The following is a 20,083-nucleotide window of genomic DNA, read 5'->3' as shown; positions in this document are numbered from 1 at the left end:
ATCTGTCGACTCCGTAGTTAAATTGTCTGTTCACCTGGAGAGCTTAATGCTGAAATTTTTCACTGTGCAGGTATATTTCTACAAAATTCATGATTCATATTTAAATTATTTAGAAAAAATTTTCAGTATTTCGACCGACAATAAGTATAGAATAATGTGATTTTCTGACAGAAACAAATCTTGTGTGACTTGAAATGACAATGAATTTCCTGGGCAACTAGATTTTGTGATTGTGTGTGATTTCCAAATATCAGAAATTCATGAAAATATTTGTCAGAAATTGAACAGGATGGTATTTTACACTGATATCTAAATCATTAAGCTACACTGCACTAATATACATGAACACAAGAAAGGTTAACAATGTGTGATTTTTTAAAACTTGTATGATTTATATGTTTTTTTGCCTTAAATTCAAATGTTCCATTGATTACAGTGAAACCTAAGACCACCTCGAAGAAAAGTGGCTTCGTGGCGCCCAAAGTTGACATTCCGCTTAACGACCTTGTTGTTTCTCCTGGAGACAAAAATGTCTCCTTGGAATGTAAATTCTCAAGTAAGTGTTGCTAATATCAACCTAGAACTTAACATTGTTCCTTCATTAATTAAAATAAATTTATAATTCTCCTTCCCACTGGGTGTTTTACTAGCTTATATGTAGACAGTAAAGTTATGACTGTTGTGTTTCATACTTATTATGACTCTCGTAAATTTACTACTGTAAAAATAACATATACCTGTGAGAGATAATTATGAGCTTTTTTTATCTGATATGTTAAATAAAGGATTTTCATAACTAGACTTACTGTAAAACGTTTTGGTTTAGGATATCTCCATCATTTTGGTTTCTGGTCTTTGATAAATCAGGAACTGTTTTTTCCGAATAAAAAAACAAAACATATTTTGGCAATTAAATGTATACTACAATATATAGTGTATCTTGTGTACTGTAGATACGGGGAATAATGATAAATTGTTTTTACAGATTTAATTATACATTTGTTAATTCATATTTATGCTAATTGCTGCAGGAGGTAAGATTTACCGATCTATGATATGCAAACGCCTTGGTTGAGAATCTTTCTTGATATTGAAGTAAACACATGCAGACAGAATATTCAACACAGAAACAATTTTCTGTATTTCTGTTGTCAGATGCTATAGATGCCTCTGCAACTTGGTACAAAGATGGCCGTCTTGTGACATCAAGTTTCCTGACAAAACAATCATTTGATGGACGCCTGGCTCGCTTAGTTTTGACTCGTGTGGCCTCAAAAGACACTGGAAAATATCAGTGTACCGTTACCAACACTGGTGGAGAGGCGAAAACATCTGGCTCTCTCACAGTGTCTAGTAAGTACCTAGCTTAATGGTATGTTGGGGGTGACGGGGGAGAGGACATGTCTGTCTCATAGTGTCTAGTAAGTGCCTACCTAAAAGGTATGTTGTAGGGGGTGGGGTGGACATGTCTGTCTCATAGTGTCTAGTAAGTACCTACCTTAATGGTATGTTGTAGGGGGTGGGGTGGACATGTCTGTCTCATAGTGTCTAGTAAGTACCTAGCTTAATGGTATGTTGTAGGGGGTGGGGTGGACATGTCTGTCTCACAGTGTCTAGTAAGTGCCTACCTAAAAGGTATGTTGTGGGGGGTGGGGTGGACAGGTCTGTCTCATAGTGTCTAGTAAGTGCCTACCTAAAAGGTATGTTGTGGGGGGTGGGGTGGACAGGTCTGTCTCATAGTGTCTAGTAAGTACCTACCTTGATGGTATGTTGGGGGTGGCGGGGGAGAGGACATGTCTGTCTCATAGTGTCTAGTAAGTACCTACCTTAATGGTATGTTGGGGGTGGCGGGGGAGAGGACATGTCTGTCTCACAGTGTCTTCTAAGTACCTACCTAAAAGGTATGTTGTCTCATAGGGGGTACCTAAAAGGTATGTTGTGGGGGGTGGGGTGGACATGTCTCATAGTCTCCTATAGGTATGTTGTGGGGGGTGGGGTGGACAGGTCTGTCTCATAGTGTCTAGTAAGTACCTACCTTGATGGTATGTTGGGGGTGGCGGGGGAGAGGACATGTCTGTCTCATAGTGTCTAGTAAGTACCTACCTTAATGGTATGTTGGGGGTGGCGGGGGAGAGGACATGTCTGTCTCACAGTGTCTTCTAAGTACCTACCTAAAAGGTATGTTGTGGGGGTTGGGGTGGACATGTCTGTCTCATAGTACTTACCTAAAAGGTATGTTGGGGGGGGGGGGGGGGGGGGGCAAGGGGAGGAACTTTCGGTATCACAGTGTGTTGGAAGTACCTACCTAAAAGGTATGTTGTGGGGTAGGGGTGAACATGTGTGTCTCATAGTGTCTAGTAAGTACCTACCTAAAAGGTATGTTGGGGGGGGGGGTGGGAAGGGGAGGACATGTCTGTTTCACAGTGTCTAGTAAGTGCCTACCTCAAATATATCAGAGGAGAGGTAGGGTGGGAGGGGGTTGACTGTAGAGGGGAGGACCTACCTCAAATGTATCAGAGGAGAGGTGGGATAGGGTGGGGGTGGGGGGGTTGACTGTAGAGGGGAGGACATGTCTGTCTTACTTACAGTGTAAAGTAAATACCTTCCTAGAAAACATCCAAACTCCTAAATTAGAATCATATGTTTCACTATATGGCTTAATATTTAAACTGCTTTTACCCTGAATATATAATCTTGTTTCAGATTACTGCAGATTTATTAATTTTGGAGTGTGTTTTATTTTCCTTGGTCATTTTGAAATATAACCATGAACATAATCTATACTCAAATTGATATTTTTTATTTTTATTACTTTGATTTGAATTTTGAGAATTACTAGAATTTGTGTATATTATTTATCAACAAAATCTGGTGTTCATGAAAAAGAATTATTTTGCAAAACCATAAAATTGGAGCCTATAAAAACATGATTGTTTGGTATTGATAGAAAACTTGAATAATGAAAAAAAGAAGTTGTTTGCTGTTTCAAAGCATTGTAGAACAAAGTTTACTTTAATTCAAAATTTTATTTGAATTCTTCAGAAATGTTAGTGTTTGACTCTTTTGTGTACTAATATGTACATATCAATGACATTAGATTAATTCTTATTTATATTTAAGATTGTAACACTTTAAAATTCAATAAATATCCAACGAACATTGATACTTCAATACATCTGAACATTTGTCAATATGTAGAAAGTTCTTATAAATAGACATTGAATGGTTATGGTCTGAATGAGTCAAATCATTGTAACAGGTCAGATGACCTCTCTATCAAAGGCCAGTGTTATTGTATACATACATGTATAGGTACTCATTAAGTCACTCTATTACAGCCAGGATGGTGTTCCTAACCCATTGTGTCAAATTTTATTGTCGTAAACCGATGGAGTACACCCATTGGACTCCGGAAATAAGCCCTTCCATTACATACCCTAACCACAAAATGCTTCAGATTTTTTCCTTTCATAAAACTTATCAACTTTGACGCCTTGAGTGTGAAGGACTTGTGCTTTGCTGCAACACTTACTTATGATGACAAAGTCTTAGTGTGCATTTGTTTGGAATTATATAATGTCGTTTATTGACATATGAATGCAGTTCATTTGTGTATTATTCAGCTATTGACAATTGTTTACGTTATTAAATGTAAAACTATTATATAATGTGTTGTCCACTTAGGACTTCTTGTGATTGAAACCTGTGGACAGTTTGAGAATAGATGTTATTCCTGTGTGACATATAATTGTATTAAGTAGATATCTGGAATAGCAGTGATGTTTTATATATTTTAATATACAAAATAATGGTGAGTTTATATATTCCTGTTTCAAATTTTCATTATGGATGATTGAAAATAATTTGTAAAATGTTTCATTTTTGTGTTTTTATTGTAACAATGGAAATTCATTTCAGTTTTGAATAGAAAATAATTTTATATCAGAAAAGTAAATTTCAAATCTGACATTTAATGTCATGTTCAGAAATCATTTACAAATAATTTTCTATCGTTTTGCTAAACAGTATGGAAATATCAAAAGTCTCTAGCTATGACACACAACAGGATTCAAAACCTTAAATGCCATGTTATGAAATGCTCAAGAACTCAGGTTTGACTAAAATAAGACACAAACGTTTCAGTGATTAAGTTTACTATCCTGGTCATGATTCTCTGTTACATAAATATTTTTCTTTTTGTTGCAGGTGCCGGAACTCGTGCCATTCCGCCCAAATTTGTGAACCCTCTCTCCAACCAATCATTGAGTGTCGGGGATAAACTGGTCCTGGAAGCTAAAGTTACAGGTAAGGGCAGACAACTCACTAGTGATAAAATCTGGTGAATTTGGAAGTCAGAGGTCAGATCTTGAATTTATATAATGCTATGTATTGTATGCCATTTGACTTTGGTTCATACTGAAGAAATCATTACTACTAAGTATTTCCATGTATCTTTCACAACTTTTACATTTTCAAATGACATTCAGCTGGAAATGAAAACCTGTTTCATGTACAAGATAATATATGACATCATATTTTCATTGTGACCTTGACCTTACATTTTTTATTTGTGTCAAGGTTATCCCCGCCCCACAGTGCACTGGTACAAGGAGAAAGAGGAACTCACTTCCACAGAGGCAAGCACAATGGAGTTTGATGGATCTACCGTAAGACTCGTCATGCCACACGTCAAGGCCACAGACAGCAGCACCTACAAATGTGTGGCCGAGAATGAGGCCGGCAAAGATCAGATCAAGGCGAAGATCACCGTCACATCAAGTACGTACCTGTTCTGTTGCCCTGATAAAAAAACTCCTATAATTTAGTCTGTCATTAGTTTTAACTGTTAATAACCTATTAATATTTTATATAAAGTAATTTTCCAGTCTCAACCGTTTTATTGCAAGAAAAAAATGTTGTTGATTAACCTTCAGCAGATTGAATCTGATGAAATTTGGCTTTCATATATGTTATGTTGTATTTGTTTTTGTTTCCATAGCAACAAAAGATCAATCAACCGATGATTTCCGAGAACCACCAACATTTGTTCGGGAGTTACATGACATGGAGGTTGACAATGGAGACCGGGTGGAGCTTTCCGTGGAGGTCAAAGGTAAGTTTTCCTAGATGAATCATGCATGTTACATATTCACCATGTTTTCTTCGGGGGGAAAAAAATTGCTGTAAACTGAAGATCACATCAGATTTTGTTTTATTTTCATTTATTTTTTTTTTGTAGATCAAGATATCAAGTCTGTCAATAAATAATTTCAGTTTTTAAAAAAAATAAAAATTTGTTTCTGTGTATTAATTTATGTTAAATACTTTTTATAAAACATGGTGGATATCTCCAGTTAAAGTTTTGATGTTTTTGGTTGTGTTAGATTCATTAACAAGTAGTTCAAGTGATGAGTTCTTTACACTAATAAGTAGAAACACAGATATGTGTAGAACACTGTACAGTTATGTGTTAATCTATATGTGTATCATTGAAATTGCATCAATTATAATGTTTTTAATGAAATTTATTTAAATGATTTACATGTTTCTGTTGTTGAATTTGTTTTTTTTTTTAAATGTTTCCTTATAACTCCTTGATATTAAAATTTGTAATTTTTTCATGATTTATTGAATGTTTTATTGAATACTTATTTGCATAAAGAGTTAAAAGTTCTCTCCCTTCTACCGACAGAAATAGACGCTAAAAATGTTTTGTTTGTCCGGATGATAAAAGCAATACCCAAAAAATACTTGAAGAAACTTTTTAAACAAGAAAATCTTTCTTATAAATAAAAATGATGGAGAGCCTTATTCAATCAATATATTAAATAAATATGTATCTTAAAATTGACCATGTTATTTTTGCTTTCCTAGCATTGTGAAGGTGTCTAAAAGGTACAAAACAAATTAAAGATCTATGTCATTTCTGTGATTCACTTTATGTTTCATTTTTATATACAGTTATTAGGTTTTGCAATCTTTTTAGTTATTTTTGAGAAGGAAAGTTGGTATTAGGAGATGTACAAATCTGAGGAGAATTTTAGTTCCAGTTACTGGTCCCTGGCATCATGAAATTATAACTTCACTAAAGTCGTCTAAACATTCCTTTATATGACGAATCTGCATGACAAAATCTGAAGCTGATTTAATAGATGATGTTCATATACAAAGGTTCTACTGTGCTATACTTATCAGGCCAATGTCATGCATTAGAAGTACCCCCACCCAACCCCCACAATGCATAAAATGTACCCCCACCCACCCCCCACAACACTTAAAATGTACCATCACCCACCCCCCACAACGCTTAAAATGTACCCCTCTTTAGAAAAATATTCAATTTTATTTCCAAAGTACAAGTATTTAAATTGAGGTCATTGGATATGGGGGGGTGGGGGACATTGCCTACTGCTAATGATTAATGTACCAACCAAGTGAGCACCCCAGTATATGAAAACTTAAGCAAGATTTTAGGTAGAAAAAAGAAATGATTGGGGTTCCCGATTTCATGCATTGTTCTATGAATTCAGGTAAGTTTATGATGATTTAGGATTTCAAGATAGTTGTTACCATTTGAAATAAATTTGAAGAAATCCTACAGATTAGAAATGTTTGTAATTGTACATTTATGTTATGCATGCTCCTGGCCTCCGTTTCAGGCATGTCACCTGTGGATGATGTTCTATGGTTGCATGACAATAAGAAAATATCTACCAGTGACCCGTTTGCCAAAGTTATGTCGCATGGTAATATTCACGAGCTGCATATTTCAAAAGCCATTTGCACGGACGCTGGGCAATATATGTGTAAAATACAAAGTGAGGCAGGTGGTGCAGAAACACACTGTCAACTCTGTGTGTCAGGTAATGTATGCACGTGACCTTTAATGTAGAGGGCATGACCTATGGGGTCAGTTTTTTTTGTCTCTTCAAATTCAGGGCCTGGCATGTGTTTGAACAGACAAAAGTAAACCCCTGCATGGAGTGCATGGAGACATGTTATCTATACAGATTCAGGGCTACAGCCCTGGTTTTTATGTGTAGACAAATGCATGGATTGGCAATTACATCTAAAATGAAATATTTATTTTTTGAGAAAATGTTTTTAAAAACTCTTAAAAATAATTTTTTATTTTAAATTATTAAATGAAATTAAGATTTCTACATTTGACTATAGCTACACTCTATTACCAACAAGATGATTAGATGGGATTGCCAGTTCTTTGCAATGCATGTCATAAATGCATGCAGTTGAGGTTCAAAGGTCAAAATTCTTATTTGGAGTGTCAAGAAGTCTCTGAGATAATCAAATCAATTGTTTTGAAATCAATTGGAGAACACAAAAAATGAAATTTTGACTTCTAATCTCAACTAGAAAATTTTATTTCTCATCTGAATCCAGGTATTGTCTAAAAAAAAATTTAGTTAAAAATATTCAGATTGTAAAAAGAAATGTTTTATTTGACTGTTTAGATTTCTATGTAATGTAAAGTTCACAACTGCCTGTACCTAACAGATGAGAAATAGAATATTCAACTCCTACATGTCATTGAAGCAATTCTAATTGGTTCTTTTTATCTTTTTCTCTTTCACAGAATCTGACCGCTCCCGGTCTTACCTCCAAACGAAAACAAGATCTACCTAGAAAACACATCCTCTTACTTTTCTGTCTTTTTAGTTCTTTTGTTTCTTTCTTATTTTTAGTTTCTCTTTCTCTCTTTTTGAAAACATTCCATATAATGTTATTTCAATTAATTTTATTTCAATATCTTCCTTTTATTTTCAATCTTTTCATTTTTTTTCATTTCTTTTTTTTTTTTTTTTAATTTTGAATCCAAAATCCATTTTATACAGAGCGTAAAATAGACAATCTTATACCAGAGGAACAAATAACCAACACAAGGAATATTCCAAGTGAACATATGAACAACACGTTTGAACAACTGACAGTCAATAATTTGAACAATGAAAGTGAACATTTTACAAAAACGATGGAAGACAAATCCGTCTCCAACGAAGACGACAATGTATTCCGTGATCAAAAGAATCTAAAACCACCAGGATTTATCTTACGACCAAGAACAGCATTTGTTAGTGTCGGGAATAGTGCAATATTTCTGTGTAGGGCATCTGGAATACCACCACCTAGTGTAGAATGGAGTAGGGAAGGGGAGAAAATCACTAAACAAGACAAATATAAGGTAGGTATTGATTTATTTTGACAAAATAATTTTTTTTTTTTTTTTAAGTATAAAAGTTTTAATTTTGTATTGATTTTTTAATTTTTTTTTTTTATTATATGTTCTGTTTCTTATTTATTGGCTAACTGGCCACATTCATAATTGTAACAGATTGTAAACATTAACTGCCCTGGTATGAGGGAGATATGATATTTCATTTACCTGAGATATATTGTATTAATATTGTATTGATATAAAACTTAAATGTTAGATAAATACTTTGATTTATAAAAACAATAAAAATACTCTTGACATGATGTGTTCCACTTTGTCAAAATAATTATCAAATATTTTATAAATGATCCGTCTTAGACTTGACCAGAAATGAGAAATACACATGTACCAGATCATGGCATCTTAATTTTCTTCTCGTTTAGATAAAAAATGGGGAAGACAATTTACTGGAAGTAAAATGTGTGTCAGAGTCAGACGTGGGAACCTATACTTGTACCCTGAGGAACCCAAGCGGTACAATATCCACGGACACCAGACTTGTACTAAGTACACACGACGTAACTGGACACACACAAAACCAGAGTCAGAATCTTAATAGTCCTGTGCTGAAAAAAACGTGAGTTCAGTATTCAGAATCATTCTTGTTTTTACTGTCACTGTTAAAATATCTTTGTTGAAAGGAATCATATGTCATATAGATGCTACAGGACAAGGTCATCCACCAAAAGATCTGCGTTAACAGTGTTTACTGTTTAAATATAATGCAAATACATAAGAAAGAAAAAGATGGACGCCTCGAAAAAACGACATTGATAGAAAAAAATTCATAGTTCATTATATGATTTCTTTGAATAATAAATCATTGTACCATAAAGCTATGATAAAATTGCAAAAGTTTTATGCCAGAGTCTTAACTTACTTGTTTTATAAACATAGCATATCTATTATTCATTCCTTTTTCTACAGATCTCTTCTAGAAAGTGCCAAATCATCTTCACAAAGGGAGATGAAACCAGACTTTGTTAGTATCAAACTACGCAAAACAGAAAAACATGAAACAAAGTTACTGGATACAACTCAGAAAGTGCCTGATGTGAAACCAGTTCCAGTTTTTTCTTTAAAAAAGAACAGAAACACCGAAGATTCATCTGTTTCATCACAACATCACAGACAATTAGATGAACCTCAAATATCATCAAGACCATGCAGAAATTTAGAAGAATCGCCAGTTTTATCAAGACAGCACAAAAATTTAGAACAATCGCCAGTTTTATCAAGACGGCACAAAAATTCAGAAGAATCGCCAGTTTTATCAAGACGGCACAAAAATTCAGAAGAATCGCCAGTCTTATCAAGACAGCACAAAAATTCAGAAGAATCGCCAGTCTTATCAAGACAGCACAAAAATTCAGAAGAATCGCCAGTTTTATCAAGACAACACAAAAATTTAGAACAATCGCCAGTTTTATCAAGACGGCACAAAAATTCAGAAGAATCGCCAGTTTTATCAAGACAACACAAAAATTTAGAACAATCGCCAGTATTATCAAGACAGCACAAAAATTTAGAACAATCGCCAGTTTTATCAAGACGGCACAAAAATTCAGAAGAATCACCAGTTTTATCAAGACGGCACAAAAATTCAGAAGAATCACCAGTCTTATCAAGACAGCACAAAAATTTAGAACAATCGCCAGTTTTATCAAGACAGCACAAAAATTCAGAAGAATCAATTCTTTCATCTAAACAGCACGGACAATCGGCCAGCTCTTCAGGATCCGATAGTTCTGACCTGGGTTCGGATAGGGGGAGAAGAGCAGGTGCTTCCCCCAGCTGGCTTATAGATATAAACTCTACCCCAAGAGGTTCTCTCGGTATGAGAGGAACATACCCTAGAGTGCCTCTAGATACAAGAGGTAATTCACCTGCCAATCCTAAGAAAACTGGAGTCAATCAAATTGATTTCAGAGATGTGTTGAAGCCTCGAACAGGACACCAAGTGTCGCAGACTGTTAAAGAGCCAATCACTCGTTATGTAACTAAACCTTCCCAAAGTCCAATCAAAAACAGTATTGCAAATTTGAAAAGTCCAGTTATGATCAATGGTACAAAAAGTGCTTCGAAGTCAGTTCCAGATCGGAAAGTGTCCAGGGGAAAGGTTTCCGAGTTTATAACAGCACTGGAAAAACCAACTGTATCTCAAACTGTGAAGGAAAATGTTGAGCCAGTAAAAGTGACACCTGGAAAGGTTAATGAAACAGTTTCAACGAAATTCACACCGTTTCTTTCAGATAAACAAGTGAAATCCAAATACTCATCTGGTAACATAGACGAACAAACAAAATCAAAACGTACACCTACTAAAGTGGATGAATCTGTGAAAACTGACTCTACCTCCGGAAAGTCCAAGAGGCTAGTTACCCATGAACCAATCAAAAGTGAGATATCACCCACCGTTAGAAAAGAAACTCCACCCCCTGCTTTGAAAAAAATCCCACCACCTGTGGCTCCTAAAGCCAAACGTCAGGAGAGAATTGAAAAAGCCCTGGAAAAGATTGATGAAATTAATCAATCCATTCTGCAGATGCCAGGCGGGCCGCCAATGAAAGAGCTTCTAATGGCGGTGGATGATGAGGAAAGTGCCTCAGTGACAACAGAGGATAGTTTTGCTGACTCTGATTCTTCGTTTCCTAGCAATACAGCCCCGTCCTGGGTGAAGGAACATTTTGATAATCAAAGTGTACGAAACACGCCCTCTAGTGGATTCTCTAGTCTTAGAAGTAATAATTCGAGTGAAAATCTTTTAGAACCATATTCTTTAGAAAGTGATGGTTCTACTGTACACTCGGAGACAAATGATAGTGGAATTGTACGTGCTACTCCAGCTGTGCCCTACACACCAATTACACTGAAAAACCCGAAGAAATCAGGGAACACGTCTGTTACAACAAGTCAAACGTCTGAAAAATCAGAATCGTCTCAAAAATCAGACACAGAAAATGTTAAGATGACAAAATTAGAATTTGAAGGACCTGTATCAACGGCAGTTGAAAAAACCACACCAACTGTTACTTTAAATGGTGTACGTTCCCGACGACTATCAACTGATTCTGATAAAAGCAAACGAACACCATCAAGTCCTGAACACAAGGAGATGCGATTGGTTAGAAGTCGCAGCATTGACAAAGTCAACAACCAACTGCCATCATTTCTGACAATGCTGGAGGATATTTCAATTCCTGAAGGACGATGCGTTATATTTGAATGTCAAGTTACGGGAATTCCAAGACCCGAAGTGTCCTGGTTTATGAACAACAATAAGATAAAGGTAAGTTTCACAATATTTGTTAAAAAAAATTATAATGTGTCAGACTAATTAGCATTTTTTTACTTTTAAAATTATATGAGAACATTGTCATATCACATGTCAGGTATGTATTTGTGTATAAAGATCTGTGAAGTTCATCAATTTCCAGTGAAGCGTAAAAAAAAAGAATAAAAATTCTGAATGCAAAAACTGGACATTGTGTCCTGAGAAACATATTAAAATGTAAATAAAGCCAATTCATACACATGTGACATTTTTAACAGTCAATAATTTGCAATGTCACCTATTGAAATTTTACAAGGCAAATCTTTTCTGAGATGTTATCAAGGATTTTATCTGAAGGAGTCTCCATGATTAAATTTGAATTTTACCGTACTGGTAGGAATTTGAAGATCAATCATACCAATCTTTGTTTCAGGATTTTCACATAGTATAAATATTACCTGTAATATCATAGTACATATAATACCTGTGGTAAACATAGTATTTATAATACCTGGAGTAAACATTATATAACCCTGGTAGATGTTTCTTATCTGTTTGTGCTTTTCTGAGTAATCGAGATAGATTAATCGGAGCTTAACCCACTACAAATAATGGTTAGTATGATATAAGCCTGACTAACCACTGACTACCAGTCACACTTGACCGATCACACGCTTGCCTGATCAGAGCTCAGTATCGGATGGCTATTAAGTATTTATTTTCTCAATTAAGATTGTTTACAAGATTAGATTGTGACATTTGTGTTTCATGAAATGATAGTTTACCTTATTGAATGAACTAGCTACATGGTATTTGAGTGAAAATTGTCCATGTGTCCCAATTTACAAAAGATCAGAAACCTACATTATCTGTTACTCACCGAATTGTTAGCTTAATGAGTGATGTGTGAAATAAAGAAAACTTTTTTATGCATATTTTCTTCCGAATGTGAAATCCTTGTTGTGTTTCTTTGTTTTTTCCTGAAAATGATTTTGTTTTCATGCTATGGAAAGAAATTGGAGTGAAAGAAGAACAATAAAGATGATCAGGTTTTATAGATATGCTGTAAAATTGCTATATGTTTGCTCTTTTTTCCATTGTTATCATATTTCAATATTAGATAAAACAATTCATATTTTTTCAAATTCTGTTTACTCAAAAGTAAATGATTTCATAGTTAAGTCAAATAAAAGAAAATATGTATAAACATACTTGTTTATTTTACACAAAATGAAATCTTGATATGAATAATAAAATGTTATCAAGCTAACAATGCTTTAAACAAGGCAAGTCAATTATAGTATAAACCATCTGCTGCTGTGCTAGTGAATATATACAGCATAACATTGGGCAGATATATGATAGATAGTTAGTAGTATATTTCTGTGACAGACTGGTTGTAGGTGATAATTCTCCAGCGGAGTGAATCTTAGTGTTGTTGATTCACAGAGGTACCAAATGCATTGTAATACTTAAATTGTCTAATTGTTAAATGACTGAAGAAACTCTTATCATATCATATTATATTGTATGATGTTTTGTAATGAAAAGTGACATAAGTTACTAATTGTTTTTTTCAGCCCTCCAAATTTTTTCAAATGACGTATGTAGAGGACACGGCTAGACTAGTTATAAAGGGGGCGTATCCTGAAGATGACGGAGAATACCTGTGTGTGGCGTCTAACTGTGTCGGCACAGAACGTCAGTCCTGTACCCTCTGCGTCAAAGGTACGCAGGTTATTGAAATTGTAAAAATTATGAGATGTTGAAATACTGAGGAGACATATATTTATAAGTGTTTATTTTCTGTTTGAGGACTTTTAGTCATATCAATAACTGTTTATGATAAGAATACGGAAAACTGGGTATTGAACCTGCTTCAAACACTCTGAAATGATGATTGAAGAGAAATCTTGTAGAACTTCACGCATTCATTATTCACTTGAAATTTCAAAAGAAAAAGGATTTTGTTTTGAGAAATATGTTATTATCTAGAATTGAGTTCATATCATAAAAGGAAATGGGGATTTGAATGACAGTTCTATGTAAAGTAAAACTGGAAATCAGGTGAAAAAGGAGATTTCATATCAGAAAATGTCTTATCTTAGAATGCCATGCTGTGTCTGCAAAGGACGACAACACATCAGAAACTGATGGACACCAAGCCCCGCATATCCACGAAATCTCACCGCCAAATCTCACCGTCCTGCGTGGAAAAAAAGCACAAGTCCAAGTCTCGTTTACCGCTGAACCACAGCCAACCATCACCTGGTTACAAAACAAGGTCAAAGTGGAAACGGACGACAGGTACACGATAAGTACGACCGAGCACTTCAGTCGTCTTGTCATTGAGAATGTGACTCTCGGTGATGCGGGGATCTATGATATTGATGTTGAAAACGATGTTGGAAGGGACACAGGATCAATGGCTATCACAGTGGAAGGTAAGTAGCTTGTACACTTTTTCCTCAACTGTTAAATCAATCCAAACAGCTTAAATCATACATCTGAGGATTAATAAATTCTTGTTGTATCTTCAAATTTACCAGGAGACATGATTTTTTAATAAAAAAAAAGAAAAATTTTAGATGTTATGTTTTGATTGGTTTTTTGCAAAAGTTTGGGATCAGGAATTTTACATCAATTTTCTCTCTTTTGACCAATTTTTAACAAGGGTGCTTTTTTTATTTTATTTCATTTGATCTTTTTGCTAGCAAAGGCAGATATTGAATCTGAACTTGAAAATCACTCAGCCTGGATATGTTTTCTTCAGTTCTAATATTAATCATGTTTTTTTTTATGTTTTTGATTTTCACTTTAATACTTTTTTAAAAAAATTATTTTTCAATGATGAATTTCTTTAGCTTTGCTTGTTAAGCCAAGAATGTTGGATTTGGTGATTCTGTTTGTAGGTGATTTAATGTCATAAATTGATATCACCTATATGTTGATATGTGTAGTATCATGTGTACACATACTGCCAGCCCCAATAACTGCTGTTTACATAGAAAGTGTTGACTTTTACAACGTTCCATCAATATCTGACAGAGTTATGGCCCCTTATCACTTAGGATAATAGATACTCCTACCAAAACGTTTGCTAAGTCCCAGTTCTGTTATATATATGTACCAGACCTCCAAGGAGGTAAGCTGTATTCCTTTAGGATCTTAAACCAAATCATTAGTCTAGTCTCAGATTTATTCTTCAGTTACTGACCCTCCATAAGGTCATTTATATGTTCATCAAGTCTTTTTTTTTTCTGAACCTCCATAAGGTAATTTATATGCTGATAAAAACTTCCGTTTGTTGTGTAGATGTTCCAGACCCACCAATAGGGAAGCCGTATGCTTCAGAGGTGGCGCTCACCTATGTGATCCTTTCCTGGTCTGGCCCTGCCTTTGATGGAGGCAGTCTCATCACAAACTACAAAGTGGAAATGTGTGAGGCAGAATACCAGGAATGGTCTACCCTTACTGATAAATGTCATGTAAGTTAATATGTTGTGTGAGAAGTATATACACAGCTGAGTGGAAGTTTTTTTTGTTACTTTCCACTGTCTTTGATTAAAATCTGAAAATTTTTACGGAATGTATTGATTTAAAGTTCTAGCTATATCACAGCTGCCGTAAAATGTTGACCTCTGTTTGACCTTTCTGTTTGATCTATTACAGAGCACTTCATACCATACAGCAAATCTATCTCCACACACACCTTACTTTTTCCGTGTGAGTGCTGAAAACAAGCATGGCATGAGCAAACCTAGCGAGACATCCGATGTCGTGGTTACCAAAGATCGTCGAGTTGCAGACCGTCTGTCCATTGAGTCTGACGGTAAGTGTCACACTAATGTCAAGGTCATTTCCATATTTCAATGTCATCCACTGTATTATGACCTCCCATAGGTGTCATTGAACACTCTAACATCTTCTATATTGATGTATTGCTTAGTATTGTCATCACTGTTTGTAGTGACACCTGGAGATGTATTAACTAAGGGTAGTTTTATTCAAATTTCATCTAGAAACTCAAACTGCATGTCACAAACACCTTGGAATAATTTGAATTGATGCATGTTACTGAACTTGTAAAATTCAAGTGGGAAATAATTTTTGAAATTCTTGTTATTTTGTCCGAAGTAATTTTCCTATGGTATCAAAGTCCCAGATGTCACCTATTGTATGTTCATACACCCATGAAGTGTCATACTTGTGAGCTTTTCATTAGCATTTCATTTGGAAGAAGGGAAATGATTAAAAACTGCTTAAAATGGTATTACCATTGAGTAAACTAAAACTTACTTTGGATAAAAAAGAAATTGAGGAACAGAAGATCAACTGAACCCTACTGATTTGAAAGAAATAAGAGTGAAAATTCAAGGGAGATAATTGCAAGTAGAGACACTTCGACAGTAGGAACTATGTCCTTGCCACAGTGATGACTGCATCTTCGATTATCTTGTGACAATTGCATTGTCCATTATGATATATCTTATTGTCAGTATATGAGTACTAATCATGCAGTGTCTATATACAGAATTTTATGTCACGCTAACTTTACCTCAACAGTCACTCTGCTTATGACATCCTTGATCATACTATATTTCTTTAATGCATGAGCAAATCTATGGGGTTGAAAAGTAGAAATCTATAAGATTTAATTTTAAGTAATTTTCGTTTTAAAGAGAGAAAAAAGGTATGGATATCCTTGAAGATTTTCAGTCTCTATATACATGTAGCACCTTTGATGAAAATGTAGCCAATCAGATTTTTTAGGTTTTAATATATTTTTTAATGAGGTCAATGGAATTTTCTATTATCATAGGTGACAATTAAGTAATAGTTTGCCAAGACAACTGTGAGGGTGATTAGATAAATAGATGTCATGTGATCATTATTGGGTGCAAGGCATCATGGGATTTGGTCATCAGGCATGCATGTTGTTTGGTATGTGTGTTTGACACTTTATCACCAAGGTAACATTAGGACCTGGACAGATTAACTAACAAAAATGGCAGGACTCGAGTTTAAATTCTAATTTTTGTGACGTTCTGAGCCTGTAGTCTTGTATGGCATTAAATTTTCAGAAGTTTTTCTGTCGTCCACTTCGACAGCCTCTGTTTCACCGTTCACTCCCCTCTCTCCGCAAGGTAATGTCGCTGAAATTCACACACATCATTGTGTGGCATGTTGCCAAAGTAACAATTTCATATCCAAATCTGCATGCTCTGTATAACTCAAAACTCCATTTACTCAATGAAACCTTGTCAATCTACAATCAACATATTAAATTGTCTATGAAAGATTTCTGAGTTACTTCATACATCAAAATTTGGATACGTTGTCAGGCGCATTATAGAAAGCTGTGTACACATTACCACAAAATCAAGTAAATTATTTGCTAACTCGTCCTGATTTCATAAGGGTTTTTTGGTATCGCACAAGGATTTTACTCCTGCACATTGAGCAGGAAGCATCTATTTTCTGTATCCTCAATTCATTCCTACCTGTGAATGCCTCAAAATCGCTTGGCTATACACCTCATTTCATTGGTTTTCTTATCACATTTCAAATGCCAAAATAATGCATTCTCAAGAAAGAATTGCTTAATCCAAAAATATAACTTTTTCTTTATAAGTCATTTACTTCCATTATATTTACAACTAGCATTATAATGTCTAAATGAGTAAAAGTTTTTATGAGATGTAGATTCACAAGGTTTCGCTATTCATCCACATCAAACAAAGTCTTGTTGCAGTCAACACTATTACCAAGGGAAGTAACTCTAGATGAATTTTACTTCTGCCTTGTCCAGTGATTTTTTGATTTCAACAAGATTTGACATTTCCTCCATTAAGTATGTGTCATTATTTCTTTTTCACTGTAATAAAATGTTCACAAACAGCATATATCCTACACAGATGAATAGCCGTTAATGTTTTATATTTCTGTTAACGTCTCCTGCATCTTTCCATCAGTTACAAAAATACTGACAAAGTCCTGTTCTGAACTGCTCAATGGGAACTCCTTCACCTGCAGTGACTATACTTAGCATGGCTTCAGCTAAACTAAAAATTAAAACCAGAAACGGAAAGCATTTAGATAAAAAAAAAATATCAATTTTATTATATTTCTATAAGAAATAAGATAAAGTTATTGTTTGGAACTTGTGAAATATTTGATTATTTCACAATAAAAAAGTTCAGCTGTTTATATATTCACATAAGCAGATAACATTCATTTTCACCTTTAATAAGGACCTGTATCGTTTTCCCCTGCCTAAGAAGTCTTTCAACAATTATGAAAGGGGGCATGCCTATCTTAGCTATCCTTGGAGAACTTAATCTTAATGAAGATTTTCGGTCATCAACATTTAAAAAGACCCGTTTTTCCTAAAGGAGCATGCCCCGTTTCTGTGATTACCCATTGTTGTATTGGTCCATTGGTGTATTTGACCAATAACAGAACTAATGGTGGTTTGTATTTTGATTATAATGAATTTAACTTTTGGTGGTTTAGTCTTCATCAGGGTATTTTTGAAGTTTACAATCTTTTGCATGTTTGTTGAAGTTTTCCTTTGTGTGTTTTTTTTTTTTTTTCGAAAATTAAAATTCATATACAATATCGATGATTTTTTTCTGAATGTCAGTATTATGGTGACGGATTTAATTTGTTAATAAAAAAATGTTGATTTATTGTTTATAGAAATCACATAGCTATATTATGTTCACATTTTTATATCACTTTTTATTAATACTCTAATGAAATTTGAGCTTTTTAAAATCATAACGGTTTGAAGATAATTCTCTGTAAGCACCAATAATCCAGTTATTGAAAGAGTTAAGTTTATATTTTGTATAAATGCAGTGGAAGATTAATTAGCTGGAACATTTTATTTTTAGAATTTAATATTAGTGGTCTCAGAAGTTAAGATTCAACAGCTGAGGAAAGAACCATGTATATATACAATGAGCTGAAACCTTGATTCACTCAATCTCTCAAAATAGTAAATTTTTCCTCTAATTGGACGAAAAATGAAATATCCAAAATTTGTAAAGAACATATATCCCCTCCCCCCGTTTTTTCTTTGAAAGATATTCTGAACTATATATATATATATATACATGCATATAATGTGTTAGGTCAATCAATGTGAAGGTAAACTCTGACTTATATCAAGGATTTAACTTTAAAAAATTATGACTTCTGAACTTTGACCTGTGTTAACAGAGGAGGAACCAGGGATCCCATTCAGTCCCCGATTAGTGTCCGTTAGGATGGATGTTAAATTTGAAGAGTTGTACGACCTTCAAAATGAGGTTGGAAAGTAAGTATGATTGGCATGTTAAGCAATATACTAAAAATTCAATTAATTTTCACTTTTAATCTTTGATCGAGTCGTTTTGAAATTTCAATCCTGCTCATTAGTTCATTTAATTCGGATTGCTTAAATCATTGCTTTTTTTTTTAGACAAAATGTCAAATTAAGATCATGCCAATGAAATTTATAGAATTTCATTTGATCAAATCACTCCGACAACATTTATTCTTAAAAACAAAGACCTGGAAATTTTCAAGCCTCGTCAAGATTGAATAATGAAAATATCTAACAATTTTCAGAGGAAAATTTGGTAATGTCCACATATGCGTTGAAAAAGATGACCAGGATCAGAAAAAATGGGCTGCAAAGGTCATCAAATGTCGTGGCAAGGACAAAGCAGCTGTACAGCGAGAGATTGAGATTATGAACCAACTGATTCACCCCAAACTATTAATGTTACGCGATGCCTTTGAGACAGCAAGAAAAATGGTACTTGTAATGGAATAGTAAGTAAAACAGTCCTAGATTCTATTTCTCCTTATCATGTTTACAGTATAGGGGGGCTGTCCTGAGGTTCTCAAACTTTATCCTTATAGAGGCCTCATCAACCAAATTATTAGAAACTGCCCTTACTCTATTTCACATGTAATATACACTCAGAAATTTTATAAGACAACCCATCTTATTCCAGAAATGTCAAACCTTTTTCTTTAAAACGTGATAGAAACACCTTGATTTTAAAGTAAGAGATAATAAGTTTTAAGTTTTATCCTGTTTTTAGTGTGGGCGGTGGAGAACTGTTTGAGCGAGTCGTTGATGAGGATTTTGACCTGACTGAACGTGACTGCGTGCACTTCCTGCGCCAGATATGTGAAGGAGTTGATTACATGCATGGCAAGTCCATCGTCCACCTTGACCTTAAGCCAGAGAACATCCTGTGTATACGGAATGACAGCAATTTGATTAAGATCATAGATTTTGGCCTCGCTCAATTCCATAAACCTGGAGAAAGCCTTCGTGGTATTTCAGGAACACCAGAATTCATAGCTCCGGAAGTTGTCAATTATGAGGAAATCGGATTGCAGACAGATATATGGTCAATAGGAGTTATCTGTTATGTCTTGTAAGTAGCTACGCAATGTATCCTACATTCTGGCTAAGACTTCAATATGTTACCATATATTGTTTAGTCTTTAATGACATAAATACTTAATTTCGTTGTTGTTCTATTTCATGGACACACTTTATATGGTAAACA

At 34.5% G+C, this 20,083-nt stretch overlaps 1 protein-coding gene across 4 annotated transcripts in view; it reads left to right on the top strand.

Moving 5' to 3' along the window:
• LOC132544626 (myosin light chain kinase, smooth muscle-like) overlaps positions 1-20,083 on the top strand; it is a 111,247-nt gene that overhangs the window by 85,818 nt on the left and 5,346 nt on the right. For 3 of the 4 annotated variants that reach the window (XM_060208256.1, XM_060208265.1, XM_060208248.1), the window contains 16 exons: positions 437-556; positions 1,156-1,353; positions 4,207-4,305; positions 4,579-4,779; positions 5,000-5,113; positions 7,854-8,200; positions 8,617-8,810; positions 9,161-11,522; positions 13,088-13,235; positions 13,616-13,951; positions 14,823-14,995; positions 15,180-15,339; positions 16,592-16,654; positions 18,735-18,831; positions 19,125-19,331; positions 19,607-19,948. In XM_060208256.1, coding sequence (XP_060064239.1) covers positions 437-556; positions 1,156-1,353; positions 4,207-4,305; positions 4,579-4,779; positions 5,000-5,113; positions 7,854-8,200; positions 8,617-8,810; positions 9,161-11,522; positions 13,088-13,235; positions 13,616-13,951; positions 14,823-14,995; positions 15,180-15,339; positions 16,592-16,654; positions 18,735-18,831; positions 19,125-19,331; positions 19,607-19,948 — 5,161 coding nt within the window. The remainder of the gene's footprint in view (positions 1-436; positions 557-1,155; positions 1,354-4,206; positions 4,306-4,578; positions 4,780-4,999; positions 5,114-7,853; positions 8,201-8,616; positions 8,811-9,160; positions 11,523-13,087; positions 13,236-13,615; positions 13,952-14,822; positions 14,996-15,179; positions 15,340-16,591; positions 16,655-18,734; positions 18,832-19,124; positions 19,332-19,606; positions 19,949-20,083) is intronic. The other variant, XM_060208271.1, reaches the window with a different exon arrangement.

The sequence above is a fragment of the Ylistrum balloti genome, unplaced genomic scaffold (assembly GCF_031769215.1).
Source record: "Ylistrum balloti isolate Yb309-2 unplaced genomic scaffold, AGI_CSIRO_Ybal_v1 Utg369590, whole genome shotgun sequence".
Lineage (NCBI taxonomy): Eukaryota > Metazoa > Mollusca > Bivalvia > Pectinida > Pectinidae > Ylistrum > Ylistrum balloti.
The sequence above is the reverse complement of the archived record's forward strand: the minus strand, read 5'-3'. Positions and strand labels throughout refer to the sequence as shown.